This window comes from Sciurus vulgaris, assembly GCF_902686455.1.
Source record: "Sciurus vulgaris genome assembly, chromosome: 8".
In the NCBI taxonomy this organism is placed as follows: Eukaryota; Metazoa; Chordata; class Mammalia; order Rodentia; family Sciuridae; genus Sciurus; species Sciurus vulgaris.
In genome coordinates, this window is record NC_136468.1 from 82,271,417 (window position 1) to 82,286,930 (window position 15,514).

Sequence of the window (15,514 nt, forward strand, 5' to 3'; positions counted from 1 at the left end):
TGAATTTTGCCTCAGAATGTGGTTGTCACTAATATGTCTCTATTTCTGAATATTAAATTATCTTTCAGTTATACAACTTTGAGTCCAATGTTAATCTAAAGAGATCCTGGTCATTCTTTGTACTATGCTAAATGAGGTTTTCAGGGAGATTTTGTCTATAAATTGCCCTTAACACATTAATGTTGATATTATATATGAAAAGAATTGAAATGTCTCCAGTAAAACCATAACCTTTCCCAAGTATGTACATTATTATATAAGTCACATGGCTGTCTTCATAAGAGCTGTTTGGATGTGTGTGGGGCTGAGCTACAAAATTTCATTTCCTTATTTATTTCATTATCCCTTACAGGAACATCCCTCACTAGGCCAACTTTCAGAAAAACTGATAGACAACAACATTAATGTCATTTTTGCAGTTCAAGGAAAACAGTTTCATTGGTATAAGGTATGTCAATTCTTGAACATAAGAACTAGAATGTTTACATTAGTTGAAATTAGTGCACTTCTTGAAACCAGAGAAAGGATTTCAAATTGTACAATCTGAATTTAATAATGTATTTAATAAAGTGCCTTTTACTGTATCTTATATTATCATTTAAGTACAAGTTCTACCTAGGTTTGTAACACGTAAAACCAAATGTGTGCACTAAATGCTGTTTGAGGATTATATTCAATATACATGGGCACAGCCTAACACTGAAGGACGTGATGGACGTGACATTAATGGGAAAGATTTTTATCAGGTGAAAGTACTTCACACTCCATCTCTACACCATTCACATCCAGATTCTTGCTTATAATCTAGCCACGGACATGTTCTTATCTTAGGTTAGAGTTGGAGACTTATCTGCTTGATATTCAGTAGCATCAGCACACGTCACTTTGATCTAGGCTGTCCAATAAAGGAGCCATAGAAGTGACTGAGCCAGCCCAAGTCCCATGTCGGAGTGGTCTCAGTGATGTCCTGAATCCTTTGGGGGCAGTTGCTCAATGTAGAATTCCTCTTCTGTGCCTTGCTCTAGCTGTCTTTGGTCTTTTAGGGTTTCTCTTCCAGAATTTCTCTTTTCTTCATTTCTTTGATGCTGCGGTGTCCTTTGTGTCCGACACGCATCAGTGTTCTCCGGCTTGTCATCTCCTTTGCAATCTTTATTTCTTCCTTCTACTCCTCTCCCTGGCCAGCCATTAGCACCTTTACTTATTTTTTAAAACTTTAGAGAAACTACATTTTCTTTTGGTTTAAACAGATAATTAAACTCATTTTCGTTGTCCCTGAACTTGTGTTCCTTTCCCTGGTTTACCTAACACCTAACCACCACACTTTTCATCTAAAAGTGTCACTTTAATCATATCACTTCTTCCCTTAGAAATACATAGTGAAACTTTATTCACTCCCTGATTTCTATATACCATGGAGCCACTTTTTAAGGTGAGGACAAATTAACATCCACAGAAGTAGGACTCTCACCCAAATGAAGTAGCTTAAACCATTTTAATAACAAGAGGAACAGCTTGTACTGATTGAGTATTTAACTGTTGACAGGTACTGAGTTCAGAAACACTAATGCATCTGAGATCTTAGCATCTCACTAAGCGAGGGCAGAGTTATTAATCTACTCATTTTAAGATGAGGAGACATTTTTAGGAAGATAAATACTTGCCCAGAGTTTTCTAACAACCCAAATCCTGTGATCTGAACCTCTAAGCTAAATAGTTGACTTTCAAATACTGGGTAGCTTTGGTGGTTTTGCCTTCTCTTTCTCTGTCGTTTGCTTCTTCTTAGTGTTATTGGTTCTAGCATATTCTCCCTAGTTCTTTATGAATTTGCCACTGACTGACAAACTATAGAACTGGGTTTATTATTAACTGAATTATGATCAAAGTAAGAATCATCATGCTCCAAAAGCCCATGAAGAACTGAGTCCCACATGGACCTTCATAGGCACCTACTTCCCCTGCCTGCCATCTTTCATATGGGTTCAAACAGCCTTGACAGTCACCCTCCAAATCCATTATCCACTTGGTGCCAGAAAATCTGTTAAAATCACAAGTATGTCCACAGTACTTTCTAGAGCAAAATGTCCTAGGGGCTCCTTATGATGTAGGGGACCAAGTTTCTAATTTGGCATCTGAGACTATCTGGTATCTACCTTTCTCTCAGGCCACTTTCCCCTACCTTGCCTTTGTCCCCCCAGCAGTGCATCTGATCTTCCCATGCACATGCACTCACCAAATTGTGTCTTTCCTTTGTGCTTTTGTTCTTGCTGCCCCCACTCTGCCCCCATACTTGGAAGTCATTCTCTCTTATGACTGGGTTAACACCCACTCAGCATCCTTTACGAAGAGCTCATAAGTCAGCTCCTCAAGGGAACAGCCCCTGTGAACTTTCCCTGGCTCTGCAATCCTTGCCAGGTGTCCTGCTTAATAGTTTCTGTGCATATATGCTTCATGTGTCTAGCATTTTGTGGAATTATCATTTATATATCTGTGAGATTCTTAAGGATAGAAACTATGTGGTCTAATAAGTTAGCATTTCCAAAGTACATATAACAGATGCTCAATATAGGCATCTATTAATAAATGAATTTTTAAAATCTGTGATACATTTTCCCATATGAGTTGAGATAACAAATTGTTAGTGTCTAAATGTGGCTGGTATATAGCAGAAAGTGAATGATGCTTGTGAACTGAAAAAAAAAATTAATGAATAAGTGGATTTTGAGACTTTCATAATCTGATTCCCTAATAAATATGTATGTTTATTCAAGTCAGACTGTTTTTTTCCTCCTGTAGCCCTGTAAGCCTTTGCTCACTCTCACTTTCTCCCTAGTAATACCTAGCAGCTCCTCCATAATTAGTAAGCATTATCCATCACAAACTCCTGTTCCTTGAAGCTTTCACCTGTAACCGTGACTTTTCCTAGTGTCTGACACAACATGTCCCAAAGGGCATTCCATGGGATAGCAGTTCTATAAAATATTTATATTATGTAAGAAAAGAGTTTGGTATTTAAGCATTGGGAAGTGCTGCATTAAACTGAGTCACATTGTTTACAAATTACAGGACTACTCAGCATTTCAGTTTGCAAATGTGCATTTTGGATTTCTGGATGAAAGAAAGATCTGCAGAATTTCCCAAATGTGTTTACTGTTAGAACCCTTTTCATGTTTCAAGTCTCTTAGGGCGATGTTCCATGGAAAATACTTTGGAAATTCTGGTCTAATTTTGATTAGATTTTAGGTCATCATGTAATTCAGGATGTAGACACTCATGGTTATGCACATTTATTTGCACATGTGTATGCATACACACATACATTTACCTTTTCATGAGTATATGGGTTTGCAACCCTACCAGGTTGCTTATATTCTTCATGACTTATATTTTTTCCTTCATATAATGTCTCATCTTCCACTGATAAATGGAAAAATGTTGAATATTTGTTGATCACTGAACCACTGCAGAGTGTTGCCATTACATAAATACAACCAATATGTTTTCAGGACCTTCTACCCCTTTTGCCTGGCACCATTGCTGGTGAGATAGAATCAAAGGCTGCTAACCTCAACAATTTGGTAGTAGAAGCCTACAAGGTATGTATGTATCATATACAATTTTTTACCAAATAAACTAACTTGCCAAATAAACATTTCTGTGGCAATATACCAATTAGTGCTATATCATCTTGCGAGTAGTGGTAGAAAGAACAAAAAATTAAGAACCAGGAACATGGAGTTTAGACCTCCTGGTGCTAGCACAAACCAGCTATGGTCCCCTGGGAGACCTCGCTTGTCTCATTAGTGGTAAACCAAAACTGTGCCTGAGACTTTCTAGATTTCCTTCCAGATCCAATATTCCAGTTACCTACTCATGCCTACACAAAGCACTTTATTACCAAGAAATTTCATAATTTCCTTTGTCATAAATTATGAATCTCACACTGTTATTTAAAGAAACAAACTTCCAGGGGAAATGAATTATCTGGGACATAGAGATTACTTAGATGATTTTGTTGGGTTCTCTATGATCAACATTTGATTGGTCAGTCAATTATTTTAGAAGATTTACTAAAACAGTTTGACTAAAAGAACCACCTTAACAGATACAGTCTGTTATTTATAGTTGCATGCTCTCATCAGCCGTGTGAAGAGTGGACAACTGAATGCAAAGAATTTAAAGAAACATCTGTTCTCTCAAACTGGGGCCTGGCTTGATGACTTATGTGCTACAACATTGTGATAGTGACTGTTAATTTCATACCACTGAGAATTAGCCACTTTTCACACATAACTTCATTTAATCCTCTCACAGGCAGGTGTTAGTACTCTAACACCTGTATATTCTCTGTATATTTGTAGAAACAGAGAAGTAAAGCAAATTAATCAAAGGTCACACAGCTAATCAGAAGAAACAGGATTAGAATCCAGGTGTTCAACTCCATGCCCCAGGTGCTTCCTGCTGTGTGATATCACCTGTTTCTCTCTCTCTCTCTTTTATTTTTTTTTTTTTGTTTTTACATAGTGTCAAACTTCCTTCATCATACCTTGAATTTATGGGTCAGTTTTAAAGTCTCACTTTCCCAAATTCTCTGACTCCCTTCCCAACATGAAAAATTGAATAGTGTAAAGAACAGCCCAAGCATTGAGAAAAATACCCAGACTTCCCTAATCCTCTTCAAGCCGCATCTGCCTTCAACTTCAACTGTACAAAAAGGAAAGGCAGGAAGTAGACAAAGGATATAAAATGAAGAATTGTTGAAAGTTATTCTTTTAAAAGCAAAATAAATCTTGCTAGATTTATTATTGCTGAGGACTTTTATTTTCTGTCTGAAAACTGTAGAATGAAATAAGGAAGAACATCTTAAATGACAGCTCTCACAAAAGAGTTATGACTAGGGATTTTTTTATCAAGAAAAATCAAATGTGTACACAGTTTAGTCCCATCAATAATTTGTTTATGAGAATAATCCAAAAAAGAAAGGAGCTTACACTGTTAGAAGTTGACCTGAATTGTTATAGTATGAGCCCATTTATTACCCCAAACAAAGAGCATAAACTGACATGTTTTTACCTGTGTGTCAGACAGCATCCACAGAAAGGAGACAGCAGTATTTACTTTCATGTTCTTTATTTGTCTAGAATAGGTGTGGGATGCCTGAACCCACTATCCTTCTGACTGATCATACTGTGTAGTCAATTTTTAAAAAATCACTCTGGATAACTACCTTAGGTTGAGATTCTGTTATTATTTTTTATGGTCTATAATTTCAAAATTCTTCTGAAATTTCATTTTGTCTTCACAATCCAACAGAAACAGTTTCCAATTCATTAGAAAATCATAAACCAGGAAAAAATAATCTGTCTCATTACTGATTAGATATTAAAAAAGAAGCTTCAGATTGTGCCAGGAGATTAATTTCTAAATCCTAAAGCTGGGAAATGTCTTACAGATTTATCATTACACACTGCTTGCAAAACATTGACCTCACTGGCTTAAAGTCTTAAACAGAATTTCTGAAGGGTGAACTGAGCACGTTCCTTGGATTAGGCATTTCCTTTTGATCTGATAAATTATTGCATATAAATCATGTGTATGTTCTTGGAAGTTCCTTTTGGTTTGCCAAAATTATTCAATTAACAGTTGCATTGTGTGACTTCTCTGAGGTGGTGGCACAGACCTATAATCCCAACTATTCAGGAGGATTGTAAATTGGAGGCCAGTCTGTACAATATTGTAAGACCTGCCTCAAAATGGGGACAGGGGGAGGGTGATGAGGTAGTCTTCCCTAATCCAAATAATACTGATGAATTTGAAAAAAATATCTTGTTCTAAGGATGTGCTACTAGAATTCTATACTCAATTATTAATTAGTAAGCCCATATCCTTAATGATCATACCATTGAAGAAGTAAAATTATTAAAGGATTAGAATTCTCTGAAATTATTTTTTTCTTCTTACATTGCTGCTTCTCTTCCTTTGTTTACAAGTATAAGCCAAGGATTTTTGTATATAGTTGGACTCTTAGTTTTATGGGTCAAAATGTGCACAGATCTGAAGGACATATTTAAGGTGGCTAGATCCCCTGGAACTTAGAGATTGTGACAGAAGAAATTAATGTGTGCCTAATATATGATAGCCATTAAATCATTTACTGAATGAGCATATAAACGACTGAATAAATGAATGAATGGTATTCTGCCTAGTTTAGAAGCCTTATTTTGGAATTAAGGCTTGGAACAAATTTTTTCATCTTTTTCTTGTTAATTTGTTAGGCTTTGTACAAATTTGATTGACAAAAGCAAGCCCTGGGGACTCAACTCAAATTCTAAGCCATCCTTAAAAAGCATTATAGGAACATGTCTGTCAGGTCATTCCTTCCAAAAACTTACCTTTCAACTCTATCAATAAGGCATTTTAACTTTCATGATAGTCTAAAGTGTTTCCAATTAAAATGTTTCTTTAGCAACTGTATCTGTCAGAAGCATGTTCCATGTTTTTAGCTATCAACATTCACCCTTTGTGATACAGGTTCTCAATGTTTTATTTAAACTTTATCTATATATAAGTAGCACTGGATTTGAAAAGATAATTTTCGTAACAGGCTGAGTGAGAAATAGTTTCAAAGTGATCAAAATGCATAGTCACAGATATGTGTGGAAAAAATGAACCATTTAAATGCCGATAATCTAATCTTTCAGTATTTCTTACATATTTCAAATATAATTGGGTCATTATGTGGAAACACTGTATTTATTCATTCCTTTTATAGAAACAAGACTCTTCGACTTAGTTAAAAATTAAAACTAGAGTGATTGGATAAACTTGACACTGCTTCATTGCTTACATTTGAAACCATTAGAGCATTTAATTAAAAGACGATGTCTCCACAGAAACTCATTTCAGAAGTGAAAGTGCAGGTGGAAAACCAGGTACAAGGTGTCTATTTCAACATCACAGCCATCTGTCCAGATGGAACCAGAAAGCCAGGCACTGATGGATGTGGAAATGTGACAAGCAATGATGAAGTATGTGGGTGTGCGTTTTCCTTATTTAAAATAAGCTAAAGTTGTTTGGCATGCTTTCTCACAGAAAAACCAAATCATTCTGAAAAATTCACTTAACTGCTGCCTCCAGGAAGCTTATTTACACTTCGAAGTAACTTTCATTGTCTCTTTTCAAAGTTATCCTCTTGTTTTAACTCAATTAACTATTCTCTTGAACCCTCAAGTGAAAATAATTAAATACATATTACATTGAACACTTATTTAATAATAGTAACTTCATACGTAGGTGACCCAACTCGTATAGAAGAGGAAATCACATCTCTTCATACAACCAGTATGCTAATTATAACAATGACAGTTTTTGGATTCAAATCTGTTCATTCTGAGGGTAAATGTGATAATGAAGGATATAGGCTGCAGAGAAGAATGGAGCAATTGATAAAGGCTAAGAATTTCAAAATCTTTCGCTTTGCATTTGCCTCAATCCATTCACAATCAGGTAGGGAAATTCACTGAGAACAATAAAAAAGGAGGAGTGGAAATGAGATGTAAAGAGAGGCCTGAATTACAGTGGCATCAGGAAACAGGACCAGAGGAGCAGGGATTCTCCAAGAATCGGCATAGCAAAGAGGCACACAGAGTGATCCTTGTGGGTGAAGAGATCTCCAGTGAGTCATTCACCTCTTGGGGCATCACTTATCTCATTTTTAAGCAGATGAGTTGGACTAGAAGCTTTCTCATCTTCCTTCTAACTCCAAGGTTAATAATAATAATAATTTTGTTATTATTATTATTATTATTATTAATTTTTTGCCGTGCTGTGGATTGAATTCAGGGCCTCACTCATGGCAGTCAAGTGCTTTACCACTGAGCCACATCCCCAGCCCCCTCTACAATTTTATTAATTGCTTATATGTCCGATTATAGAGAGAAAAAGTGGTAGAAAGAGGTAGAACATCCTCAATACAATAAGACTTTCTCTTTAGTTAGAATATATTTTTCCCTCTTGAGAATTTTAGAATCTGTGGGCAGTGTAATTGTGCCTACAAGCTGTATATTTTAAATTAATTACTGCAAGTTTCTAATTCTGTAGTTTCCTCTGTAATCAGTCCTTGGATTTTGTTCAAAAGACATCATATACCAGTTTACCAAATACACATTTGATTTTCATTAAATAGAATTTTTTTTCTAGCATAAGATAACACTAAGTTGCTTTCTGAAGAATGAAGTAATTCTTTCAAAAATCTCAAGTTTAGAAGAATTCTTACTTCTTAGATTTTTTTTTTTTTTTTCTTTGCCTACATCTCTTTTTCCCCTTGATTTTCAACCAGGTTGTATGAATGTGTGACTCTAAGGTGTAGTCATCTGACCTCTTAATTATATACCCCAAGATTTGCTCTGCTATTAATAATTATCCTACACATCTATTAATCCTTAACATTCTAAAGACAAAAACATCTCAAGAACAGCACCAAAACCAACTTACAATAAGATTGAGTCAAATTCCTAATACATGTTGAAACCTAAATTTCGTGTCTTGTATCATGATATATAATATAATTTCCAACCAAAAAGCACAGATTATTTTTAAATTATAATGGATTTTAGTCCAACTTGAAAATAGGGAACGTAGAGTGAACACTTCATATAGGCAGACTCAGGTCTGTTTAATGGTGTATTACAGGCAATTAGCAATCATTGCATCCTTTAATTCTTGTTTGTTAATCAGAAAATAAAGGATTAAAAGGGATTTTGCATCTACATGTGAAAAAATTTGTCTGGGTATTTTATAAACAATTACTCTATGATGGTATTATATTATTGATTCAAGTATTATTGGCAGATATAATATTGACCATAAAAATATCAAAGAATGTAATTGTATTTCCTTTTTCTTCCTAAATTTAGGTTCTTTTCAATGTAACAGTTACAATGAAAAAATGTGATGTCACAGGAGGAAAAAACTATGCAAAAATCAAACCTATTGGTTTCAATGAAACCACTAAAATTCACATACACAGGCACTGCAACTGTCAGTGTGAGGACCACAGAGGACGTAAAAGAAAGTGTGAAGATGAAACTTTCCTAGATTCCAAGTGTTTGCAGTGTGACGAGAGTAAATGCCATTTTGATGAAGATGCATTTCCGTCCGAGAGTTGCAGGTTACACAAGGACCAACCTGTTTGTAGTGGTCGAGGAGTCTGTATTTGTGGGAAGTGTTTATGTCACAAAATTAAGCTTGGAAAAGTTTATGGAAAATACTGTGAAAAAGATGATTTTTCTTGTCCATATCACCATGGAAATCTGTGTGCTGGTGAGTATAAATACATAGTTTTTATTAACCACTATCCCGGTAGCATATAAGTTCATGTATCTTTAAAGATACGTTACAAATTGCCACCATTGAATCTGAATTTAATATTCACATTTTCATAGTCTGCAAAATTAAGTCCCACAACACTTAGAGCATGTGTTTTTCTATTTATGCTTCAAGTATACAGTATATGCTTCAAAATAAAAAACTAAAATTAATTGTAATTCTCATGTATTCTTTGATCTTGGAAAGAATATCCCAGAAAGGGAATCACTGATGATGGCTGACATGTTTTCCAGAAGAATGAGGGTATTCTTCGACAAGGGTCTGATTCATTCTGGCAAAAGGTTACTCACTCCAGCTTGCTCAGAGGATTTTATTTCTGTCAGGATGAGGGGGAGTAAGCTATAAAAATATACTTCTCATTCATTGGAAAATTCTTAAAGCATCTTTATAGATGTATTGTAAGTTTGTGGTAATTTAAACCTCAGGAGTTTATTTTTGGACCACCACCAGCAACAAAATTGCCAGAGGACAGCATTCTTCAAGAAAATACTGGATTATTAAGTAATCTAGAAGATTAGTCTTTATGACCACACACAGACCAAATTTTAAAATGATATGAATTAAAATAAAAATACCAAGATTACTTTGCAGTTAATTCAGCTTACTGCCACCTACAGGTTAGAGTCCAATAAATCTGTGCAACACTTGAATACTAAAATATTGTTTTTAAATATATTAAACTACCCGTCATCTGAGTTCTTTGATTTTTTTCTCTGACCAGGCAATAAATTCACTTACTATGTAAATACCTTTTTAGTATTTGCATTGTAGTGGATAAATATTTGTTAAATTTTTGGTGACTGGAAATATTTCATTGCCATTAAGGATATAGAAAGCAACAACCTATGAAAAATAAATTTTGTATTGTTGCGTAAGTTAAAAATTCAACCTATGTTACCTACATATGTGATGGCAAATTATCTTTTTATTCTATTATATATGTAGAATGTTTATATTTCAAACATTTATTCAACTGTAACTGGAATCATAGAGAAGATGGATTATAGATGACTTTAGAATGAACCAGCCCTTGTCTACCGTATTTTATAGGGAAAGGAAATATTATTTTACAGGGAAGAGAAAGAATTTCTTCACAGCTGTCAGTCTCTCAGAGGCGTGTCCAATACATTGAGAATTCCAGTCTCTGCAGCAAAATATCAAAAAAATCTTGTACTGACCTTTCTATGTGACTGTGATACTATTGACCCACAGGCAGTTGAGAATCTGCTTTGAATTGTTTGTATGAAGTGAAAACTGAAGGGCTGATGTGCATTTGTCTCCTCTAGCCTCCCCTAGGAATAAAAGCACATGTTCATAGGTCGGCTGGCCAGGACTCGGCATGCCAGCTGAACAGGGGAGCAGGATCTGGCAGACATCTGTTTGGCCTGGACCTCATTAGTTTTACACTTAGCAAGCTGAGCTGATCCAGCAGCAGACTCTGAGGGACAGTTAACTTCTAAGGTGCTCAGCAATAAAAGAGAGAAAGGAAATGAGGAAAAGAAGGAAAGGAACAGAAGGGAGGGAGAGAAGGAAGAAAGGAAGATTAGTTGACTTGTAGCTAAATAAGCTTGAAAAACACAGCACAATCTTGTCAAGTGTACCCCCTGCTTGAAGATTTCTGATTCACTTTGGCAGATTAAATTTTGGACACTTTCAGCAACCTAAAATCCATTTAATTATGTATAATCAGTGTTTCCTCAACTTGTCTACACAAAGGCCCCTTACACACACGTGCTCACACACCATCTTTCTTTCTTGTTGCCATTTGCCACCTAATAACACCTCACAGCATAGATGAGGGCTGCCCCTGCTAATCTACTAGATACTATTTTGAAGATGTGAGAGAATTATTTCAATTCCTCAGAAAATCTTATCTAACATAACCGTCACCATACAGAAGCACTAGAAGGGTTTGCCCCCATAGTCCTTCAAAGGCCTACTCAGTCCTTAGTAATAGTGAGACTATCAGAATAGATTATAGAAGTTATTAATCAAATACTCTTATTTTCTGATTTCATGTCATGTGACATTACTTTAGCCTTCGTAACTTCTTTATATTCATGTATCTTAATTTAAAACTGAACATATGAAATTTAGAGCATTGGCAGCCACCACAGGAGGGGCTCCCTTCACATGTGTTAGCATAGTATATCAGTACAGGAGATTATCTACACTAGAACATCTTTCCTAAAGCCTGCCACTCTTTAGGTGAGACAAGCAGAAAATGATGCTGTTTCTGTTCACTTGACTGCCAGTGCATTTCCATGGAGGTGGGAAGTAAATCCACACTTGGATACTCTTCACAAAGACAGTGGCCTCCCTAACGTAGGCCATGGTGTGTCTTGGTTGCAGGGCATGGAGAGTGTGAAGCAGGCAGATGCCAGTGCTTCCATGGCTGGGAAGGGGACCGGTGCCAGTGCCCCTCAGCATCATCCCAGCACTGTGTCAATTCGAAGGGCCAGGTGTGCAGCGGCAGAGGCACGTGTGTGTGCGGTAGGTGTGAGTGCACAGATCCCCGGAGCATCGGCCGCTTCTGTGAACACTGTCCCACCTGTCACACGGCCTGCAGTGAAAACTGGTATGAGCTCTCTGTCTTCCGCATATGTAAAGCAGCCCTGCAGCTGCTGTTTTTGTTGATTATTCTGCCTTTCTTAATCTCAATAATTGCCAGATAATTGTTATCTCCATGCTAAAATAGAATTGAATGGAGAAATTTTAGAAGTTAGGGCACTTGGATTCCAATAACTAGCTGCAGAAGCATCACATTAAATCCAGAGACCCACTACCTTAGTTTTTTTATTTTTTAAATAAGTTTTGGAAAATAGGGGCTGTCTACTACAAGACTGATGACCAGTTAATTGTGTAAGACAAACCATTAAAACCCTCTAAGCCTCAGTTTCCTGAGTTTGAAAGAGAGGCTGAGGATGATGATCGCGAAGTGATAAAAATAATAATGTTAAAGTTCTGTGAAAGAATGAAGTTAAATTAAATGACCTGTAAAAAGCAAGATAAAAACATACCTTTGCATTTGGTGCATGATGATTATAGAATAACTGTTAAACTAAGTTACCATTGTGCTTTATTTTTAATACTTTCATGATAAAGAATGATAGTAACTATTACTTACTCTTGAAATAAGTGATGAATGAAAGGTGACATGCTAAATGAAGGTGAAATAATGGTTTTGTGTTAATAATTAATTTTCCAATGACAATCTGAGACCTGCTCAAAGACCACCAATCTAAACATCACTGTACCTTCCAGTTTGTATTATTCAGATTTTTAAAATGTTTATGCTCTCAAATCTGTAATTCAAGTAAGATTTTTAGAATTATGCATAGTAACTTATTTAAATCATTTTGAAATGCAGTACTTTAACATAATTATGGAGTTATTTCAAATGGACCTAATCTAAATTTGCAGTTTCTATTTGTTATTATTTTGTTATTTTATTTTTCCTAGAAAATGTTACAGTCTATCTCTTTTTAAAAGGATTAATGTTTTAAATTCCTCTCACAGGAATTGTATGCAATGCCTTCACCCTCACAATCTGTCTCAAGCTATACTTGATCAGTGCAAAACCTCATGTGCTCTCATGGACCAGCATTACGGACATCAAACATCAGGTAATCAAAAGATTCATAATCCAAGTACTATAGTGTATCTATGAGGATCACATTCTCCCAAAGCCCCCATAATTACCCATGCTAAGGAAAGGACTAAGAACTTCAATTTCAGTTTCAATATGAAACATTTCTTTACTTTTAATAGAGCTTTTTTAAGGAAACATGAAAATACACACACACAAAAACTGCACACATTCATGGACAAAATATAATGAGTTTGTGACTTGCTTTTTGAAATTCCCAGAGATGATGTTTCTGAGTAATTCAGTTTCCCACCTTATCTTCACTGCTCTATTTCCATGCTGTGTCTCCATGGAGGGGCATCCAGACGAATTGGCTAGAGAGGCCTCCATAAGCCAAAAATACAGGTTCCCTTCAGAGAGTCACTTCACCAAGAGATAAGGATTGTGGAACCATGAGTTTCCTTCATAACCAAAACTCGCTTTCAGTTCAAACCTTTCTTTAACTCACACTTACTCTCCTGTTTCAGGTGAAGCCATAAAATTTCAAGTAGCAGGATCTGCTTTTGTAGAGTAGTAACATTACAAAAATGTTACTACAATGGCAAGGGCCACTGCTTCCTGGTACTTCTCCTTCTGATATGCATGCAACTTAGGGGCGAATGATTGTAAATGTGACACAATGAAACAATATGGAACTTCTAGTCAGAAGACCTTGGCTTAAACCCTAAGCATTACTGGTTAAGAAATAGCAGTTCTTCTACAAAATTTTCCTGAGCCTCAGTTTTCTCAGCTGTTAAATGGAGATATAAATAGTGCCAACCTCAAAGGGTTGTGTGACATCAGTAAGCCAGTGAACATGAAAGAAGTATCTAAAGTAAAAGATGACTCATAAATGGAAAAACCATGTGAGAGTTATGAGCAAAGGCTGTTTTTAAACAGAAGTTCATTAGAACTCAAAACAATGGAACCCCAATTGCACAGGTGTAAAAAGTTAGAAACGAATTCCTAACTCCACAAGAGCTAAACATTAAGCTAGTAATTAGTTCTTCATTGGAAACATTTCCATTGCTTCTATTATTTCAAATCTGTCCTCCAACCTGTAAGAAAAATTCCAGCCCTTAGAGAGACTGCAGAGAAGAATAAATGTTCTCCAGAGCTTTGTTTCCTTTTTGCTTCACATCTGCACTGACCTTAGCTCATAATGAATTTGGCTCCAAAAAAGAGTCCCATGTGCTGCCAGCTGGGGCTGCAGCAATCACTCCCAAAAGCTAAGTGCCTTTCTAATAAATAGGGCCCTTACTATCAACATGTCATTTATTACATTAAGTAAACACTACTGTGACTTAAGTATTGTTACAAATAGTATTGCCCCAAAGCTCCTAGGAAAATCTCTGACCTAACCTCAGCTAGAAAAGCATGGGCGGTGGGTAGATGTTTGACCTCCATAACAACCTTTAAAAATGCATGCAGATTGGAGTCCTGAAATTGCTTCTGTAATCTAATAACATCCAAAGGGTCATTCCTTCCTGTTCTAACCTATTAGAGATACTTCTGAACTATATCAGGAGCTGGAGGGCTTCCCCTCCCTTTGACTTCTATTGTGCAAGGACAGGGAAAGGGCATTTGTTAGGCACCTCTATTATCTATCCTCTCAATCACACTTCAGGGGTCTTCTTTCAGTCTCTCTGGCTGAGCTCCCACTAGGCCAGAAGCCAGTAAGTGCGATCAAGCCACATGCTCCCTCTGAGGATCTGCTTTAGCTGGTTTGCATAGCCAGAGCAGCCAAGAAAAATGACAATTTGTCAGTGGGGAAAGGTTTGGGGATCATTCACCTGTGGAAGACTCGAAGGTGCCACCTTCAAAGGTAGCATTTTGGATTCTGTCTCCATGAGATCTGTGACAATGGGAGACTTGCTCTGGCATCTGATGTTTCCACTCAGTGAGTGGCCCTGAGGTCTGCCTTTGACCTTTTTTTTCCAAGACCCCTTATTACCGACCAAAAAAAATTGGGCTCCATTAAGTTTTCTGATTCAGAGTGAACCCCACACCCTTGAGTTCTGGCCTTATTCACGAGCATTCTTGGTTACCACTGGAAATTTAGTTCAAATCACCTGTGATTGGATAATGCATTGGATAATGATTGCAGTGGCCTATTCAAGGAAGACTGAAATTAACATAAGGTCCCCAAAGTCTGTAGAATGGACATAGGAACACAATGTCTCTTCCAGCTGGGAAATAATTTTATGAATCTGGGGCAGCTGGTGAGTTCTGTGGAATACGTGTCTGTTATGCAACCATGTTCCTCTAAGATAAAGGAGATGCCTCTAGCAACAACAGAGGCTGCAGGTTTTCCAATGAGAGTTTTCCAAAGGCCTGATGCTAAAGGAGAGAACTGGCATGGCCCTGTTCTTTACAGGGCATTTCTTTCATTAGATAGTAATTGTCTTTGGAAAAACACATAATAAATTTTTAGAGGCAAATAGATTTGGTTAACAGAGAAGTAAAAAATAAATGAATTAAAATTGAAGCAAGAGATTTGTG

At 36.4% G+C, this 15,514-nt stretch overlaps 1 protein-coding gene across 13 annotated transcripts in view; it reads left to right on the forward strand.

The window, feature by feature from the left end:
• ITGB8 (integrin subunit beta 8) overlaps nt 1-15,514 on the forward strand; it is an 89,904-nt gene that overhangs the window by 68,164 nt on the left and 6,226 nt on the right. For 12 of the 13 annotated variants that reach the window (XM_079152315.1, XM_079152320.1, XM_079152312.1 and 9 more), the window contains 6 exons: nt 353-448; nt 3,504-3,593; nt 6,891-7,025; nt 8,913-9,318; nt 11,737-11,962; nt 12,904-13,010. In XM_079152315.1, the coding sequence (XP_079008441.1) occupies nt 353-448; nt 3,504-3,593; nt 6,891-7,025; nt 8,913-9,318; nt 11,737-11,962; nt 12,904-13,010 (1,060 nt within the window). The remainder of the gene's footprint in view (nt 1-352; nt 449-3,503; nt 3,594-6,890; nt 7,026-8,912; nt 9,319-11,736; nt 11,963-12,903; nt 13,011-15,514) is intronic. The other variant, XM_079152317.1, reaches the window with a different exon arrangement.